The 17,410-nt window shown below is 40.2% G+C and overlaps 1 protein-coding gene across 7 annotated transcripts in view; it reads left to right on the top strand.

The window, feature by feature from the left end:
* Positions 1-17,410, top strand: part of PPP2R5E (protein phosphatase 2 regulatory subunit B'epsilon) — a 74,726-nt gene that overhangs the window by 22,372 nt on the left and 34,944 nt on the right. The window contains exon 1 of one of the 7 annotated variants that reach the window (XM_082760444.1): positions 158-181. The exons of 3 other annotated variants lie outside the window; for them this stretch is intronic. Coding sequence is in view for 1 of the 4 variants with exons in the window: in XM_082760440.1 (XP_082616566.1) it covers positions 5,928-5,937 (10 nt within the window). In the remaining 3 variants the exon portion in view is untranslated. 3 more of the 7 variants (XM_082760442.1, XM_082760440.1, XM_082760443.1) reach the window with 3 other exon arrangements.

The following is a 17,410-nucleotide window of genomic DNA, read 5'->3' as shown; positions in this document are numbered from 1 at the left end:
ACAGTGCAGCAATCACTCGGGCTGGGATTATGCAGATAATGAAAGGACTGTGACTGGCCTCTGTTTACCTGCTAAAACCCGAGTGAAGTTGGGGACAGCAAACAGGCAGCGTGCCGGGAGCAGCCTCCTCGGCAGGACCATGGCCACCTCTCTTGCGTCACGACTGCTTTAAAGATCCAGGGTGGGTAAGCAGAAACCAAGAGCTCTGGCAGGCTCGGAAGCATGTGTCAGCAGGGTTGCTTTAAACTTCTGCCACGCAAAACTTCGTGCTCTTCAAGTCTTAAAGACTGCTCTGCTTTCAGAAGTAGTATTAGAAGGACATTGCTGACCTCTTACTAAAAATATTTGATTTATAAGCAAACAATTGCCTGGAAATTGACGTGTATTTGAAACGTAATGGGGGGCTGTAGCATGAGTTTGAGCACACATAAAATAGAGAAAAAAAAAAGTGTGTTGTGTGTTTTCCTTAGTTTTGTGTTAACAGCTTCAATTTTAAAATTTAAAACTAACATTTTCCTAGATGCTAGCACTGAACCTCGTGATTGTGATTCAGAGCCATGCTGTCTTGCTCTGGACATCAGTTGTTTTTTTTTTGTGTGTGTGTAGAAAGCAAATCCTTGGCTTGATACTGACTGTGGGTGCACTTGGGGGGTGGCCTGTAACAGGTAAAATGATGACAGGATAAAAGGAAGCATCTAAAAACCAAATGGGAAAGAAGTTTTATTTATTCAAAATCCTTTTTCCTTCTCCTTGGCTTTTAAATGGCATTTCCTCTTTAAGCACTATAGGTTCTTCCAAGATAGCCCTGATTTTTTTGTGAAGTGGTTTCCATGCTCTTGTGGATGCATGAATACCAAATAATAGAATGGGTGGGGAGGAAGTTGATTGCAGTGTGACTTAAAAGCATGCATGTTTTGACCTCGACGACTGGTTGTTTGAAAAGAGTGATTTGCTGTGCTGTTTGTTTGAGCCTCGGGTTGTTTGGTGTTAATCACCAGCCAGTTATGAATATAATTCAGTAGTTAGACTAGTGAATTAAACCATAGGCTGGTGTTGGACTTCCAAACTTCAGCCAGCACTCGAGTGAAGAGGAGGGATGTTGGCGGTGCTGTGTTAATGGAAAGGAGCAGTATTCCACCTGGGGATGGCATGAAGGTAAGGCTCTTCAAGCTGAAGAGGAATGGAAAGATAAGGTGTTTGTAATTACTGCTGTGGTTGCTTATCTGCTTCAAAATGGATTTTCTGCGACGTTGTGAGTATTCACTGTGAAATGAGGCATAATAAAAGGGCAAGTTTTTTTTTTTTTTTTTTTTAACTGCTTGCTCTTTCTATGTTGTTTATGGTGTAGGTTCTCCTAAGTTTGGAGTAGGCGGCCTTTTTGATTTGCTTTATAACTTGCTATGTCTTTCTTTATCAGACTTTTATTGATATCATTTAAAAACATTCTCTTTATGAATGGTGTAGCAAAGCAGTGGACTCAGAGGAAAGCTGATCCTTTTTTTTTTTTTTTTTAAGTGATTAATCATATTTACAGATGTGCGATGGTTTTAATGAGAAAGTGAGTGGAAGTTAGATCAATTTAGCACCAGATCCTGTATTCTGGATTCCTCTGGCGTGTGAAGGAAAGTGGGATCAGTCCCCGTGTTACAACAGTTCTTCCAAAACTTCCGAATCAGGACCAGATCTTGTGCTACTCAGGAACAAATATAACTTGATTATATTAGCATTTTGTCCAATTAAGGATTGCTGAATAGGGTTAAAAATGTATAAGACAGGCAAGTAAAGGAGGATGGGTGTCAATGTCAGTGTTACTCTAGCTCATGTATTAAGTGGCTGATCTGTGTTCAAGGATGTTAACAGGGACTGTATTTGGTTTTTAATTCAAAAGAGATCGCATGTATTTTATTTTTTGAAAATCTTTGCTGAAATTAAGACTACTTTTGAAGTTGTCATTGAATGTGCGAGTGCTTCGGTTAATTTTCCTCCTGTTGGATCCAGTCGGAGGTAGAAAACTATGTGCAGAATGAAGGCAAAATTGACTTCTAAGGCCAAGGTAGAATTCCAGGCTTTTATGTGAAATTTAGAAATCCAGAAGATTTCTTACCAGTCATGTGTTCTAAAAATTTCCATAGGAAAAAAATACTGTTTCTGTTTGGCTTAGGAAAGGGCACTGTCATTGTTCAGTATGGATAATAAAGAGCCCATAGTGCAAGAAGCTTAATTTTCAAATACCAGTCTGGCAGGAATTTTGTAAGCTTCCTTCTAGCCTGTGTGTTCTACCCCTTGGACATCCAGAAAATGCTGGCAGTTTAAATTATCACAAGTTAGACACTTGTTCCCATCATCAGTTTTGTTATATTGTTTATTATCATTCGCAAATAGTTCTAAAATTCCTACAACTGGTAGTAATTTAGTTGCATATTTTAAGAAAATAAGTTTTGTTTATTTTTTTTAAGGTTCAGGAAGTTGAGAAACATCAGATGAGCTGTGGTGCTTATCTCCCACCCACCCCTCACCTTTGTGAAGGGTGAATGGCAGCACATTGGGTAGTCACAAGAAATGGTAGGATGGTCACAGGAGGGGGAAAACCGAGCAGAAGACGTTGCTCATTCGCAGAATGAGGAAGTAAAGAGGAACTGGAAGGACCTGTTGTATAAAAAGGCCGGGGTTATAGCTGGTGCAGAGGTATTAGAGCTGCCTAATACCGGAAACCGGGCGCAGAGGAGGAGGGAGAGCTCTGCCTGAGCTCATTTATTCTGCGGGAGAGAGGAGGAAACGCTGCTGCAGGCGCGCTGTTTCCCGTATCTGAACTCGCTCTAATATCTTAAACCGCTTTCTCCTCAACTTCTTTAGCTGGGAGGGCTTCCTAACGTTGAGAAGTAAAAAATAAAAATTCAAGGAGTACTTAGCGTGCTGCTACTTGGTGATGGTGAGCATGTGGAGAAATGATAAAATTTTTATTCCTGACGAGGGTGGAGTACCGTATTTCATCATAATAGGATTTTTTGCCTTACAAGTGCTCTGGTCAAAAATACTGATGCGTAAATTTGCACCTGTCTACAAGCTGATTTAATTCTAAAGGATTTTTTTCGGGTGACCTGAGATACTGAAGGGAGGGCCACAGGTAAATAAATGCTTGCACCGTGAGTGCCCTAAGGTGGTGCTGCTGCCTGGAGGAGGGATTATCTCGTAGAGGGCAGAGAGAGTAGCACCCAAAGCAGAAGAACCTGCCGTTTTCCTCCTCATTGCACAAGCAGCTTTTTTGCAGTTCTCCTGCCTTGCTGTATCCTTATCTTTGCTTCACAGTAAAACGAGGAAACCTGTGTGTCCAGCCGTTCTCCAGGGAGGGCCTTGTGCAGGAAGAGAGGACAAACTGGGGGCTTCTTGTCTAAGTGAGGAAAACAACTCGGAGATCTCATCCAGCTGTGGTAGGCAGGTCCAGATGAGTGCAGGAAATGACCCTGAAATGTCAGAAAAGCATCACAGGCACCTTTGGGTCCAAACCAAGAGGGGAGCTGGGTGGATGCATGCCATGTGAAGTCAGCAGTGTCCTCTGCAGGGCTCAGGCCAGCTGGGGGACTTGGACAGGCTGGAGCTGAGTGCCACCAGTGAGCCCCAGAATCTCCTGGTTGGTCACATATTGTTGTAGCTTCAAGAGTGCCACACCTGCCTCGGAGCTCAGGTGTGTATTAACACAACAAACAGCTGTCAGGCCTCGGTCTGTGCAAAAAGTGCTTTGGTTGTGCCCGTACACCCCATGAAAAATGTGAGTACACAACTGGGAATAGCCATGTCCTGTCCCGTCCCAGCTGTTTCCACAAGTAGTAGCCCCCCAATGTTTTTCCAGAATTTTGGATCACCAGGCATGAGGTTTGGGAGCTGGAGAAAGAGCGAGAAAGGGCACTCTTTAGCTGGGTACTCAGAACCAGGTTGCTTGGTGGGCTCTGCTGGTCTGACAGGGGCTCACTGGCCTTCAGCTCACATATTGTGCTGCTGAGACAGCGAGTGCCCCTCAGGTGCTGTCATGGGAAGCCAGGACTTGTTACCTATGAGGCCCCGTACATTTGAAGCCAACTAAAGAAGAAAAAAGGCAGTGGATCTTTTCCATAATACAATTAATTGGAGTTTTTCTTCGCCTTATTACCCATACCTCAAGTCTGTACTAGGGCTGAACACAACCATATAGAACACTTTTTGTTTGTTTTTTAAATCTAATATGGAAACGGGCAGTAGGACATGCAGGATTAACAGTGTTGGTGGCTTCCAGGGGAAGGATTGCAGTCTGCTGTCCGAGTTAGTTCTTTTTGGCTGTATCAAATTCAAAGCCCATCCTTCTTGCCTTCATTTCAAGCAGAAGCAGCTCCTTTCTCAGCGATGCAGCAAAACAAACCATCACAGAAACATGCAGCTTCTCATTTGCAGAATAAATGATTTCAAGTTCTCTTGGGTCCACATGGAAAAAGTACTCCACCGTTTTGCCGGATGCTGTGTTCTCCAAAACATCCCATTTTTTTTATGGCTGTTTCTTAATGATCCACAGCTGAAGGCCCTTCCCCTTGCTCTTGGCAGCCTGTGCAGTCTTTATGGGCTGGAACAGGATCTTTCTTTCGTCCTCGGGAAGAGCATTAATCCTGCCAGTATTTAACTGAATCCGGGATTACTAATCTGCTGAAAAGCTCTGCTTTTGGTCTTCACAGCTGATGTACAGGACATCTGATGGTTGTGTTCATGTTATCGAAAACGCGTGATGTGTTTGTTTGTGGTAACCTCAGACTTTTGAGAGGGGATTCATTAAACTATTATTAAGTGATTGCGGTCTTCATTAGTAAAAATGAGTCAAGTTCTCTTAATAAAATGCTAATTTTCTCATTTATGTTGTATATTTCTGAAGTAATGGCTTTTAAATAGTCAGCATTTGAATTTGCCTTTCTAGTGGAATAATAAACTACCATAATGACTAAAGTAATTTAGGATGAATTTAGATCATTTAGCTATTTACTTTTCCCACTGTTTTCCTAGTAAAAGCTGCTTAACTAGTCTGTCTTATGATCTGTTTTTTTGTTTGTGTCATCTTGGTTGGTAGCTATGCAGAAGCAGAATACCAGAGAGGAAACTCTGAGATTCGGTAACTTTTCATTAGCAAGATGATTAAGAAGCACACACAACTCCCTGAGTTGTGTGATTGGTGTCTGTGAAGCCTGCTGTTTTATGTCATGTATATAAGATAAGTCTGTGTGGAAATACACCTGTGTGAGACTTGGGTGCTCCTGTGCATGTATTTTCATCATTTATTTCACTTCTTGCAAATCTAATTTCGGCATAGGTTTTCTGTCATTTTGTTTGAGGAGATCTTTGCATCTTTATGTATTTATCTAGATAATACATGGAAAAAAAGACCAGTGAATAAGGAGAAAACAGTTGATAAATGCTACAGCATCTCTTGTTTTCCGTGGTGCTTTCTCACTGGATTTACAATGTTAAATATATAAAATCCTCATGCAATAATGTCATTACTTTAAAAAGTGTCTGAGTGAAGTCGCTATAGAATTTGACAGGCTAAGACTTGGTTAATTTGTATTAAACTCTGCGCTTCCCCTTGCATGGGAACAAATTTACTGGAAGTTTCCTCATTTGAATACATGCAAGTATGAGGCATACGTATTCCTCAGTGCAGCAGCTGAGAAAGAGTTACTCGACGAGGTTACTTTTCCAGTTGTGACTAAGGGGCCAATTAGCAGCATCCGGAATGAGACGGCAGCACCTGGGTAAAAATAGATGGCATTTGGAGAAGCTGGGGGATGTTTGGGAGAAGGTCTTCAGCTGCAGACTGAGAGAAGCGAGACAAAGAGGCGAGCTTCAGAAAGGAGTATTGCAGACATGATTGTGAGAAACTCCACGAACAGGCAAAGGTAGGAGCAGCCACGGACATGGCAGGAGGTAATGGGATCAGCTCCCCAAACCAAGGGGCCTCAGCTGCAGGAGGAATGCAGAGCTGGGCTCTTCACTCCCTTCTGATAAGAGGGATAATGCTAGCGTTGATATTAATGTGAAGCAAGCTGTAACATCCTCTAAATGCCAAGAACCAGAGGAGTGGGTGTAAAGCTCGCTAAAATTTTAGGTCTTATATTAAGGATTGATACTTGAACGCTTCTGTCAGAGGGAGGAGTAATGCACACAGAAGTGCTGCTTCAGTAGGTTTGCTTGAAGGTGATTAGTTGTTGCCTGACACTCTGAGACCAAATAATTGAGTAACCTGCCAGATACTGGGAGGTGAGCTTGATGTTACGAGACTGTATTTTGCTTGCCAGCCCTTACAGTTATAAATTCATCCTACGACTGCAGCAGTTTCAGAGGTCCTTCTGTGCCGTTCCTGTAGGATACGGAAGCTGCTGGATCAGTGTTGTTTAAAACTCTTTTGTTCTTTGCTGACCTGTTTTGACTGCGTGTTTGCTGCTGGATTGGGACAGGGCCGTCTGCATGTGCTCACTGATACAGCCTAAATGTAATGTAAAAAGAATGCAGAAGGCTGGCTGCTTTCACTTGGTAGACTTCAGTCCAATGGAGGCAATTATTTAAAATACTTGTTTTCATTGTAAATGGCATGCTCTAGTTGTCATTTAATAATGTATCAGTGAATTTGATATTTCATGACAAATAAGGCGAGAAAAGATGCACCTGAAGTCCTATTTTGTAAAATCCAGCTAAAAGTAAGTTTTAAAAAACAGGCAAACGAAGCGTGAAAGTTCAGAACTCTTACTAGTGGCCTAGTAATGGAGCTGCCAATCCTAAAATGTTTGTGCCAACTAGAAAATGTACCATTTCTGTGTTCATATGGTCAGGTACAAAGCATGCTTGCTGTACTATACGTGCTTTCTTAGTCAGTGCTCTTAACTTGCAAAGACTGTGTAAATTGCCTTTTAAAAGTTATGCTAATTCTTAGATACAGCATATTTGCATATACATATAGCATATTTGGATAACCTCACTTATGAAGAGGTCTGTTTAGACTTACCCAAGTACATTTAAAGCTGCAAAGTACGCACTTCTCCTGTTGAGTCTTTCACCATTAGTTTTTAGTGGAACACATGACCGATGAGATTGCTCTTCCTTTTCTTGATTACTAAGCAATGAGCTTTCTGCCAATTAGAGCAAAGGTGTAATTGCCGTTCTGATGAACTGATGTAACACTCCCATGAGTTCAGTTTGAACAAGATGCCAGCTGAAGATGAAGTTTGCAACCACAGTATGACTGAGGATAAATATTGTTGATAATCTAATTTCCAGCTTATCATCTTCATTCAGTACAGAAGCACCTTAACTAGTGAGTAGTTTGGGAAGAGGTAGAGAGAAGGTAGCAGTTGCCAATGAAGTTTAATGTTAGGTGACCGCAGAGGAGAGATTTTAATTGAGTATATTTAATGCCTAAACAGTTACGTCTGGTTAGCACTTGTAATGGGCTAAACTAATAAAGTTTTGCAGAGTGACTCTTGATGTGCAGCAGAGTCATACCTTCAGTTTTATTAGTTGCCTGACATATCCTTGGTTATGTAGTTTTCATTTTTCTTGAGCTTGTTTATGAATCTTAAGAACTAAATGTAAAACTCTGACCTACTATAAATATTTTACAGATAACAAACTGTTGTAGATCGGTCATAATGCAGATGTGCTAAATAATCTTTAGTGGAATATGCTTCAGGTCCAAAGGTGCATTGATCATCAGCAATATTTGTCTGTGCAGTAACAGATGAAGTTTCTGAAGGACAAAAATAAAATACCATGACTTATATTAATGGGTGCAGGTAATATATTCTACCAAAAGAAAACTGCTTTCTTTTTTTTTTTTTTTTTTAATCTAGCGTTTTCAGAAGAGGTCAGAGCTAAAGATGATAAAGAGAAAACTTCCATGGACATTGTGGTAATGCAGAGCTGTGAGAAAGATTGTTCTTTGGACAATTACAAATATTCAGAAATTAGGTCTTTGCTCTCTAGAACTTTGTGTTAGGGTGATAAAGTGTCTATCCCATTTAGTATTCAAGCAGGAAAAAAAAAAGCTACTGTTAAAAAGGTAGAGAAGTGTCCTAATGTTCTACTTCAGTCAGATTTCCAAGTTTTAGCAAAAATACCCATTTAGGTATAACAGAGCATTGAACTCAAAATGTGAATGCTAATTACTAGTAAATGAGCATCTCAGGTGTGGTTTTAAAACTGGTAACTTGAGATTTGCTGTTCTGTGATGGAAAAGGCACTAGTTTTGAAGAGAGAACTGGTGTTTTTACCCAGAAATAGGTAACGTTAATACACATGACATAAAATATCCAGCATGACATGGACTAATGTGGCAGGTTACTGGGGAGTAATATTTGTCATTCTTTCTCCCTCTATTGTTGAACTGTTCCAGATCCTGAATAATCTGAAGATGAAGAGGTTGCTGGAGGAAAAAACCTGGAATGGGGATATATTTCTGTGCCCTGGTGTGTGTGGGAGAGCTCTGCGGGAATTGTCAAAGCAAAATACAATGAAGTAGATTTATTTAGTTAGTCAACTAGATAGATCTATGAGGCTTGGCAGTATGAGAAGGGACATTCCTGTATCTTAACAGCTTGGCTAATTTGAGTTACTGTCATAAGACACTGAAAAACAGTCTGAGCCATACAGATGGCCCTATCTTGAGGGGTGGCTGGTTGGTCCTAACTGCTGGGGAGCCGTATGTGAGGGAAATATCTTGAAGGAGAAACTGATATGGTAACCTCCTCTCTTGGCAAAGACCTCGTGTAGCATCTTTGAGTACTGCTTTCTAGCTTCTCAGCTGGCAGGGGGCTCAGCATGTGCCCTCAGGTTTTTGGGATGTAACGGGGAGAGCGGTGACTTCCGTGGCTGCCTTCCTGAGGGATGAGTGCCCTCCAGCCCCACATGGCGTTGGTGTGACACTGAGTGCAGCTGGAGGTGCTGATTCTCATCTCAGAGCCTCTCAGTGGGTAGAGGCGGTGTTTAAAAGACTGAATGATGAAGGCCAAACCTGGTAATTTTGTTCTGCCATTGTGCTGGAGCCTCTCCAAGAAAGAGGGAGCTTGTGTGAGGAGAACTTCGTAGGCTTCCTTCGGAATGAACTCTCAGCTTCTGCACCGTCCAAAGGTATTTATTATACATCTGGTCTCTTTTCTTACACAAACCTGTGCGGTTCCATAAAACTCCTGCTCCGTTACACACATTGCTCCCTCTGTGGAGAGCATGAGAAGGCAGACACGAGGTGGAGGAGTCAGCTTGTGTAGCGTGTTACTGGAAAACGCTGAGAGGCTGCTGTGCTGAATTACTGCTGAGTAGAGTGTGTTCTTGAGGAAATTTCTGCTGCCAAATGAGAAGAGAATGGAAGCTGTGCTTTCAGGGTTTAGTTAAACTCTTTTAAATACATAAATTGGGTTATGTATTTTTTTTTTTCTCTTTTATATCTCTGTGTATTATTCAAGTAAATAAATGTAAACATTTTGAAAAACAAGCCTGATCTCTTCAACAGTGGGTTGAATATGTAGAATAGCTTTCACTTAATTACTTCTCTGACTGGAGAACGAAGTACTGTGACTTCTGGTATGATTTATTGGGTTGGTATCAAGCAGAGCAGCAGTCCAGGTCCTTGTTCTGAGCACATTGGGGTGAGAGTTATGCTTTGGCTTTCCTGGCTTTTGGTTCAGTGTGTGTCTGTGGTGGTGGTGGTTTTAAAGCATCTATGTGTTTCTGAAGAAATTTCATAGAGATACTCTGTGGTTCGAGGAAAAGGAGTGTTACGTGTTTGTGTTTGAATGCAGAGCAGTTTCAGAGCACTTCTGAAGCCAGGTATAATTACTGCACTCCTAAAGGAGGCAAGTACACGATGTAGTTCTGTCATGATTTCATTCTGCACTTAATGTACAAAACAAGGAAATTCCAATGCAAATCCTGAGCTGCCTTGTGACCACAGAGTGGAAGGTAGCCATTAAGATTGCTGCGAATTATTTGTGTTCTTACATTTAATAATCATTACAGAGCAACAGCTTCTCGTGTCATCTAGAAAAGAAAAAAGTGATCTGATAAGAATCTTACCAAAAGAAGATAATAATCCTCTTAAGGATTCCTGTGTCTTAGGTCAGTGGGCCATCCTTTTTTCTTTCTGCGCAGGTGTTTGTTAATAGCCTGGAACTTAGAAACATTCTTCTGTTTCTTGTTTGTTTGTTTTATTTTTATTTTTTGCCATCCAAGGAACGTGAAAACCATGAGGAGTTCATTACAAAATGCTTGTTCTGCCATTTTTCTGATATTTGTCACTAATCTAAAATACAGACAAAAGAAATGATGAAGTTGAGGCTGCAGCGTCATCACTCACTCCTACCTAGTACTGTGTTAATTTTAGACAGACGCACTCATGGTCTGGCAAAATGGAAATGAGCCAAGATTTGCATCTGGGCTGACACTTGGAATACCAGTGCTCTCCTGAAGTCTCCAGGAATGGGGAGAGGGTGGCAGTGGTCCTAGAGATGAGCTAGGCAATTAAAAATACACACTGAAAACAGCTCAAAGGGCTCTAGGCGTCCTTAAAGGAAAGGAAGACAGCAGGAGCAGGGTGACCCGGAGGAGCACTGAGCTACCAGTGACACTGTGCTCTACATCTGTAACTTAAGAAATCATTTGGAAAAGGAGATGTTTGTTTACACTCTGTTCCTGTCTCAGGTGCTTGTTAGGAGGTTTAGCATAGAGGAGCTGAGCAAATAGAAGGCATTTTGGAGTGAAGTTCAGCTGCTTTTGTACCTGCTTTACCTGTAGCTTTTGCAATTTAAATGTGTACAGAAAAGCCTGAATGTTGAATTGAGGTGTGCAGCTCCTCTGGTAGCCACTGAAGGAACCAGTGGAGGGTTTGGAAGAGCAGGCACGTGCAGCTAGAATTGGGCAAGGAGTTGGACTTTCTAGTTACTGGTGGTGGAGTCTCAAGATTTTTCATGTAGAGTCTCGTGTTTGTAATGGAATATAATGTGACAAATTATATTTGGGGGTTTGTGAATATTTTAATTCTTAGTTTAAGGATGTTCTAACGCAGCTCCAGGAGCTCCTGAAGTGTGAGCTTTTTGTACCAGATTTTACTGTTTTCTTCCAGCATACAATTGGGTTGGTGGGTTGTTGTTGTTGTTTGCTTTTTCCATACTTAGATAAATTACCAGGCTGGTGCCTAAAAAGAAGAAAATAAAATCCAGTAAGCAGACCTGTGCTTGTTTTTACATAAACTTGGAAAATAGAAGATGAACAGTTTTTTTTTTTTTTTTTTTTTTTTTTTGTGCGTGTCTAAAAATGTTTAAAACTTTTCTACTATTTTTTTCCTTGCCCATGGAGAAGACTGAAAAGAACCAGTTACGTCTTTCTCATCTCATGGTGGAAGATTAGGCAGAAAGTGTATGGGAAATGTGTCCCTTTTTTTTTTTTTTTTTTTTTTTTTTTTTTTTTTTTTTTTTAAAATACCTCGGTTTGGTATCCCCACGTAACCAGCGGGACACTCATGGACAGCAGTTCCTTCTGGTACGGGTTGAGCAGACCCAGTGACTTTACCTCTTCTGAATGAAGGTTGGCTTGTACTTTGAAAGTGCAATTTGGTAATAATCTACTTAACACAACTAGCATGAACTTTCTGAGCCAGTGTAAAAGAAACTTGAGTCAGCTCAGGAAAATTGGCCACAATAATTCTTGGTGTTTCAGCAGAGTATTTTTGTCTTATTTGGGGATTTTATGCCACGTATGCAATTTAGGAAATAGAAATAACATCTGTATTTCTGCCAGCCTTTTTCACTTCTGTTGAAAATAAATAAATACATATATATATAAATCACTGGTATTGAAATATTAATAAAACATGGGGGAAAACAGAAAGCAATCCACAAAAACTGTGATCACTTTAGGACTTAAAAAAAAAAAAAAAAAAAAAAAAAAAAGTGTTCTTTGACATTGAGGTGAACTCAATGTAAATATTGTAATGGGATTATTAAAGTTGTCACAGTGTCAGGAACCTAGAAATATGTAGTTGCTTAATCAAATCCAGACCCTAAGCACTAATTCATTCATTGTGTTTTGCTTAAATGCTTCTAGAAAGAAAATATGGGAGCACAAGTATTCTGCTCTGTTAATTGTGTTACCTAGTCTCCACAAAACTTTTTCCTCTGTCTTTTCTTGCTCATGCCTTACCTCAATCTGTTTCTCTCTTGGTCTTTTAATACATTTTTATGCTCTTACTCTGCTTCTTTGCTTTCCCACTCTCCCCTTCTCATAATACTTCAAGTTGTTTTGTCATTCTTTCATCTTTTCCAAAATATTTCAGTATATTTATCCACTTGCTCTTCTATCAGTTTTTCCTCTAAAATTCACGTCATTTGAATTCTTTTCTGTACCTTCTCTGCCATCTTTTTTGACCTGGATTGGTTTTGGTTTTGGTTTAAATGTAGTTGTAGGAAGAATAGGTAAACTCTGCCTGTCTTGGATTATGTTGTTAGTCCAAACTTCCCATTCCTTGAAGAACTAACAAGGGAAGGTTGAAAAATATTGTCAGCTTAAGAAGCCATTGCTGTTTGGTTATGGAGAAACACGGTGATTATTAGTACTGGCGTCAGCGTTGCTATATACTGCCGGGTGTCCTGTGAGTCACTGTACTTTCGTGGGGCCCAGAACAGCAGCTGATGTACCCAAATACCTGATAACCTCTTGTTCCATGAGGTGCTGGAGTTCTGATTTCTGTCCACTGTGTGTTTCCTCAATGGCTTATTGCTATCTGAGATGTTTGGTATCACTTTGTTTCATAAGGGTTTCATCACGTTAGGCTAGTGATGAATAAGAGTACCCAAACTTAAAAACCTTGTGTGCTTGGGAAGCTTTCTGCTCACATCATTAGTGCTAATTTGCATTAATACAGTCCTCTTGCAACATGTGTGGATGCAATAGTGTTTTGCTATGCATCATCAGTAGCTTGACAAGTGAGCTCGTGGTCCTGGTCCACTTCCAAGCTGAAGGATGTCCACAGTACAGGTACCACTGGCATAATCAGGAGTGGGAGGAACATGTATTGGTCATACCCCAACAAAGCATAGCCTAAAGGCATCTCTTCATGGAACCACGGACTGCCATGGCTCTGGATTGAGCTGTATTGGCACATGAAGAGGCTTGAATTGTTGTATGCACCATGCCTGCTCTGGAAGTAGGCAAAAAGTTTGGAAGTTCCATAAACTTTAAAAACATAGTTTTTAAAAATACCTTTTTATTGAATTTTTTCTCGTTGTCTATTTGTTCTTAATTCTTGGTCTTGCTATGAAGGAAACAGCCCCCCTTCATCCATGTGTTCTATTCAGAGACTGAAGTTCGTAATATTTTACATGCATGAATAAAGGCTGAATTGTGTTTAATATATTTAAAAGTGTGTCTATGTCCAAAGATTCAGGCAGCGTATATAGCAAAGAGTGCATCTATAAGAAGTAGCCCCTGTTGCTTGTAATGCTATTCTGTACACACGCAGGGCACTCAAACCAAATCCCAGATCTGTGCTGTTTTCAGACCACTTGTCCCAGTAAATGATGTTTGCTGAAAACCCCTGTAAAATGATCAGCAAGTATGAGCAAGCACTAAAAGGATTCGCAGTACCCAAGATCCCTGAGAAAGCACCTGGGAGATTCCCACCTGGTAAGAACATGCTCGGTTTGAGCAGGGAGATGTTTGCAGTCAGGTGAATAATTCTCAATTTTCTGATTGATGATCTGAAGGGACACTGATTAAGAAGCAAGGTGATGGAGCATATCCTCTGCTACGTTTCTGCTGTGAATTTGAACGTGCTGGAAGCAGCGTGTTAGTGTTGTGCTTTGCTTTCTGTGCGTGTTCGCTCATGAAAGCTTGAGTTTGTCCCACTGTGTTTATTGCTGTGTGAATAATGTTGGTGCTGGTTAGGCTTCGTGTATGTTGAACACAACGTCTCGCTGCTGCCCTGCCTAATTATTAAGTAGAGAATGGATTTGGGAAAATGGCTTTAAAAAGAAGTCCTTATTATAAATGAATGATTACTGACTTCACAAAGCGTTCATAATATTGACAGCCAGTCATGAAAATTAAATGAATGTAATCAGAACAGTGATTACTTCCCTTAAGAAGTGTGTGTGAGAGGCTGGAGGAAACATTTGTACTACTTGGCATCTCAAGACCAATTCTACCATGAAAAGTGACTTATGGAAATGTAGCTCATTATACCCTGGGTGTACATACGACAGGACCTTCAGTTAGCCAGGGCTTTGGGTTGAAGTTTACTAGGCTTTCTCGTAAAGTGAAATCTTCAAAGAAGACCAGCAGACTTTTACATTCAACTTTGCAGGTTTTAGTTGAACAAAAACTAGGAATTTTGCTTCTTGAACAATAGGAACTTCATATTATATATAGGGGCTATATATTGCCAACAGTAATACACTGGAAGTGGTAGTTTTTCTAAGAACATTTTGATTTTAATTAATAAGTGTTTTGATAGCACGTATGGGCAAATCATGGTTTTACTTAAATATTTTATATATAATCTGCAGCATGTGTCTTGTTTCCCTCTTCTGTATGCCGTCTTCTGTCTTTTGTCTAACTTTTCCTTGCAGTCTCAGTGCTTGCTTATTAGTTTGGCACCCCATCGTCATCACTTCTTTGCTTCCCAGCATTACACCCTTCCCTGCAAACTACAGCCTGAAGTGGATCACGGGGAGATGATTGAGGTGTTCAGTATCTCTCTTCATGTTTCACTGTCACTGCAAGGAGCATGTTCAGAACTGCAGCTCTCTGTTCCCTGGATGCAATTTTACAAGTTTGCATAATTTGACTTTTCCATGATCCAAAAACCTATTACCTGTAAATTATTTTTCTTAAAGTATGCATGTAGCATAAACACTTTTATTTACTTTATGTTAGAAAGTTGCAATGAAAGTATGCTCTCATTTTTCCATTTCTTCATTTGGTAAAGGAGCTGGAAGGCAGAGACTGCAGAGATGATTGATGAGAAGGGATGGGCTGGTTGGATTAGGATTGTTTTGGAAAAAGGCTATCAAGAGAAACTGAATTGCTTTGGCAATTTTAGAATTAGTATTCCAGTTGTTGTAGTGACAATTATTAGTCCATGCCTGCAAAATTGGTGGTATTTTAGGTCAATTTTTCTGATCACTTTATAAAATACTTCAATAAAAATGAAGGTTTTAGATTTTTTTATTATTATTGTTCACACTTATGAGTAGGTGCTGTCACTGAGCTAGTTTCTTCTGAATCTGTGAGTACTCAGTGTATTTCAGAAGCTCTGTGCTGTGTTTAAATGGCTAAGGAGAAGACTGATAAGCTTCTCAGCATGAAATTTAACTGGTGGAAGAGACCTTTTTCCGAAAATGAGCTGTGTTCTCACAGTCATCCAGACAGAAGCTTATCAGTCTTTAAATTTAGTTCTTAGTAAATGTATGCTCTCCTGAGCATTGGGCATAAATCACACAGGACACTTAGTATGGTCATTTTGATTTTACTTTATATATTATAAAAGTATTCTAGATCTTTATACAGATTTATTACTGCCCTTGCTCAACTTTCTGTTCTTTCAGCTGAAAGTGGTTACAGTGGTGATACAGAAGGTTACTAAATTTCAGCTTTTATATGTTTTGTTGCTTGTTAGCACAAGAGTAAAATGTTGCAGTATTCATTGAAATCTCTGAGTAGCTGTCTGCTGAGAACAAAACTATTTGCTGTTACATCAGCGAGTTGGGAACCTCTGCAGTGAGCTGCGTGTTGCATTTCAGGCTGTTGCACTGAAAAGTTAAGCTCCTCTGTGGAGCTAGGTCACACCTCTACCCCACGTAGTAAGTAGTCTTGGATGTCCCTTCCTAGTGATCTTTAAGTTAGGGTTGTATGCCTGCAAAAGAGGCACCAGAAGATGAAGGAAAACACCAAACACAAACAAACGAACCTCCAAAAATCACAAAACTCACCCTCAAACAAACAAAAGTCCAAACACCAACTAATGATATGGTTGTGGAGGGGAAGTTGGGAGCATGGAATACCAACTTTATTTACACTGCCCCATACGTGGCCTCCAACAAGTCTACTCCCAGAGACTTTTCCTGTTCCCAGGTAGAAAAATCAAGACATTAGGTGTTACCTGTTCCCAAAGTACCTGAAATCCTCAAAAACAATAATAAATATTGTTACATGAGACTTGTTGCAATTTTATGTTGCAGTGTGGATGGCAAATTGCTTCGTAAACAAAAGCAGTTTTGATCAGAACAGGTTCGGGGTTTTTCTTCATCTTTGTTTTGTTCTGAAGAGCTTGCCCATATAGTTTGTGTGGCTTGCTGACATGGTGGGTCTGACGTGGAATTAATGTAGTATTATTCTATGGTAGCTTTTCTTGAGAAGAACTTAATTATATTTTTCGTTTCTTTCTCACACCCCCAGATACTTAGCTGAAAAAGGACAGTAAGCTTTTATTAGTTACTTTAATGCTTTAGGTTTTTTAAAAAATCCTTATTTAATGGTGACACTACAATAAAATGAATGCAGTCTTGAGCCTGGTTATAACTGGTGGTGAATTGAAAATCTTAATGGATTCTCATTTGATTTCAGCCTGTGTTTGTCTCTGACTAGGGTGTCCTTGTTGGCCAAAGTAAATGCATGCAAGCTATGTGGAACAATGCAAACAAAAACCCATTATGTTTATGTAACATCATAGATTTTATTGATGCCATTTACATGTTGTAAAGCCATGTCCTGCACTAGCATAAGGAAGAGTGCAGGTTAGAATTGAACATAATGCTCTTGAGAAATAACCAGTTGAATTCTTTATCTCTTTTTTCAGCTTGTTTTTACAGTCTGTCTTTTGAGAGAAGTATTTAATCAATGAATTGTTGATTGATTGCTAAGAACAGTGAATTCTGAAATCCATTTTCCTTTTTCTGTATCATTTGTGGGCAAGGAATGAAGAAAGCAGTAACGCATTAGTTCACAAATACACATGTTCCTTAGGCCTCTCATCTCTTAGACTTCAAACTGGCTTCTACCTTGGAAAGGGCACTAAAAGAAGTGATCTCTTTTGTAATGAGTAAGGGCTGATGACTTTCTCTGACTCCTTGACTTACCTTAGGTTTCAGGACAGCCTGCTCTGAGAGACCTTGCCAGTGGAATGACTTGATGGTGCCCTGATTTTGTTCCCTTCAGTTGTCTTGAGTGTCTGGGGGGATTCTTCTCCTGCACAGCTCTTCTTGATGGAGTTCTGCAGGGCCACGTTGCTTCTGTTCCACAGATGAATAAACCCTTTGGGAATGTGGGGTGAACAATTAAGAGGAGGATCTGAAGTGTGGTGTCGTAACTATACAATTTTTCTCCCCCTTAATTTTCTTTAGACAGAGCAGTTGCTGAG

This window comes from Aythya marila (assembly GCF_965140915.1).
Source record: "Aythya marila genome assembly, chromosome: 5".
NCBI classification, from domain to species: domain Eukaryota; kingdom Metazoa; phylum Chordata; class Aves; order Anseriformes; family Anatidae; genus Aythya; species Aythya marila.
Note: the sequence above shows the minus strand (reverse complement) of the source record. Positions and strands in the feature narration are given on the sequence as shown.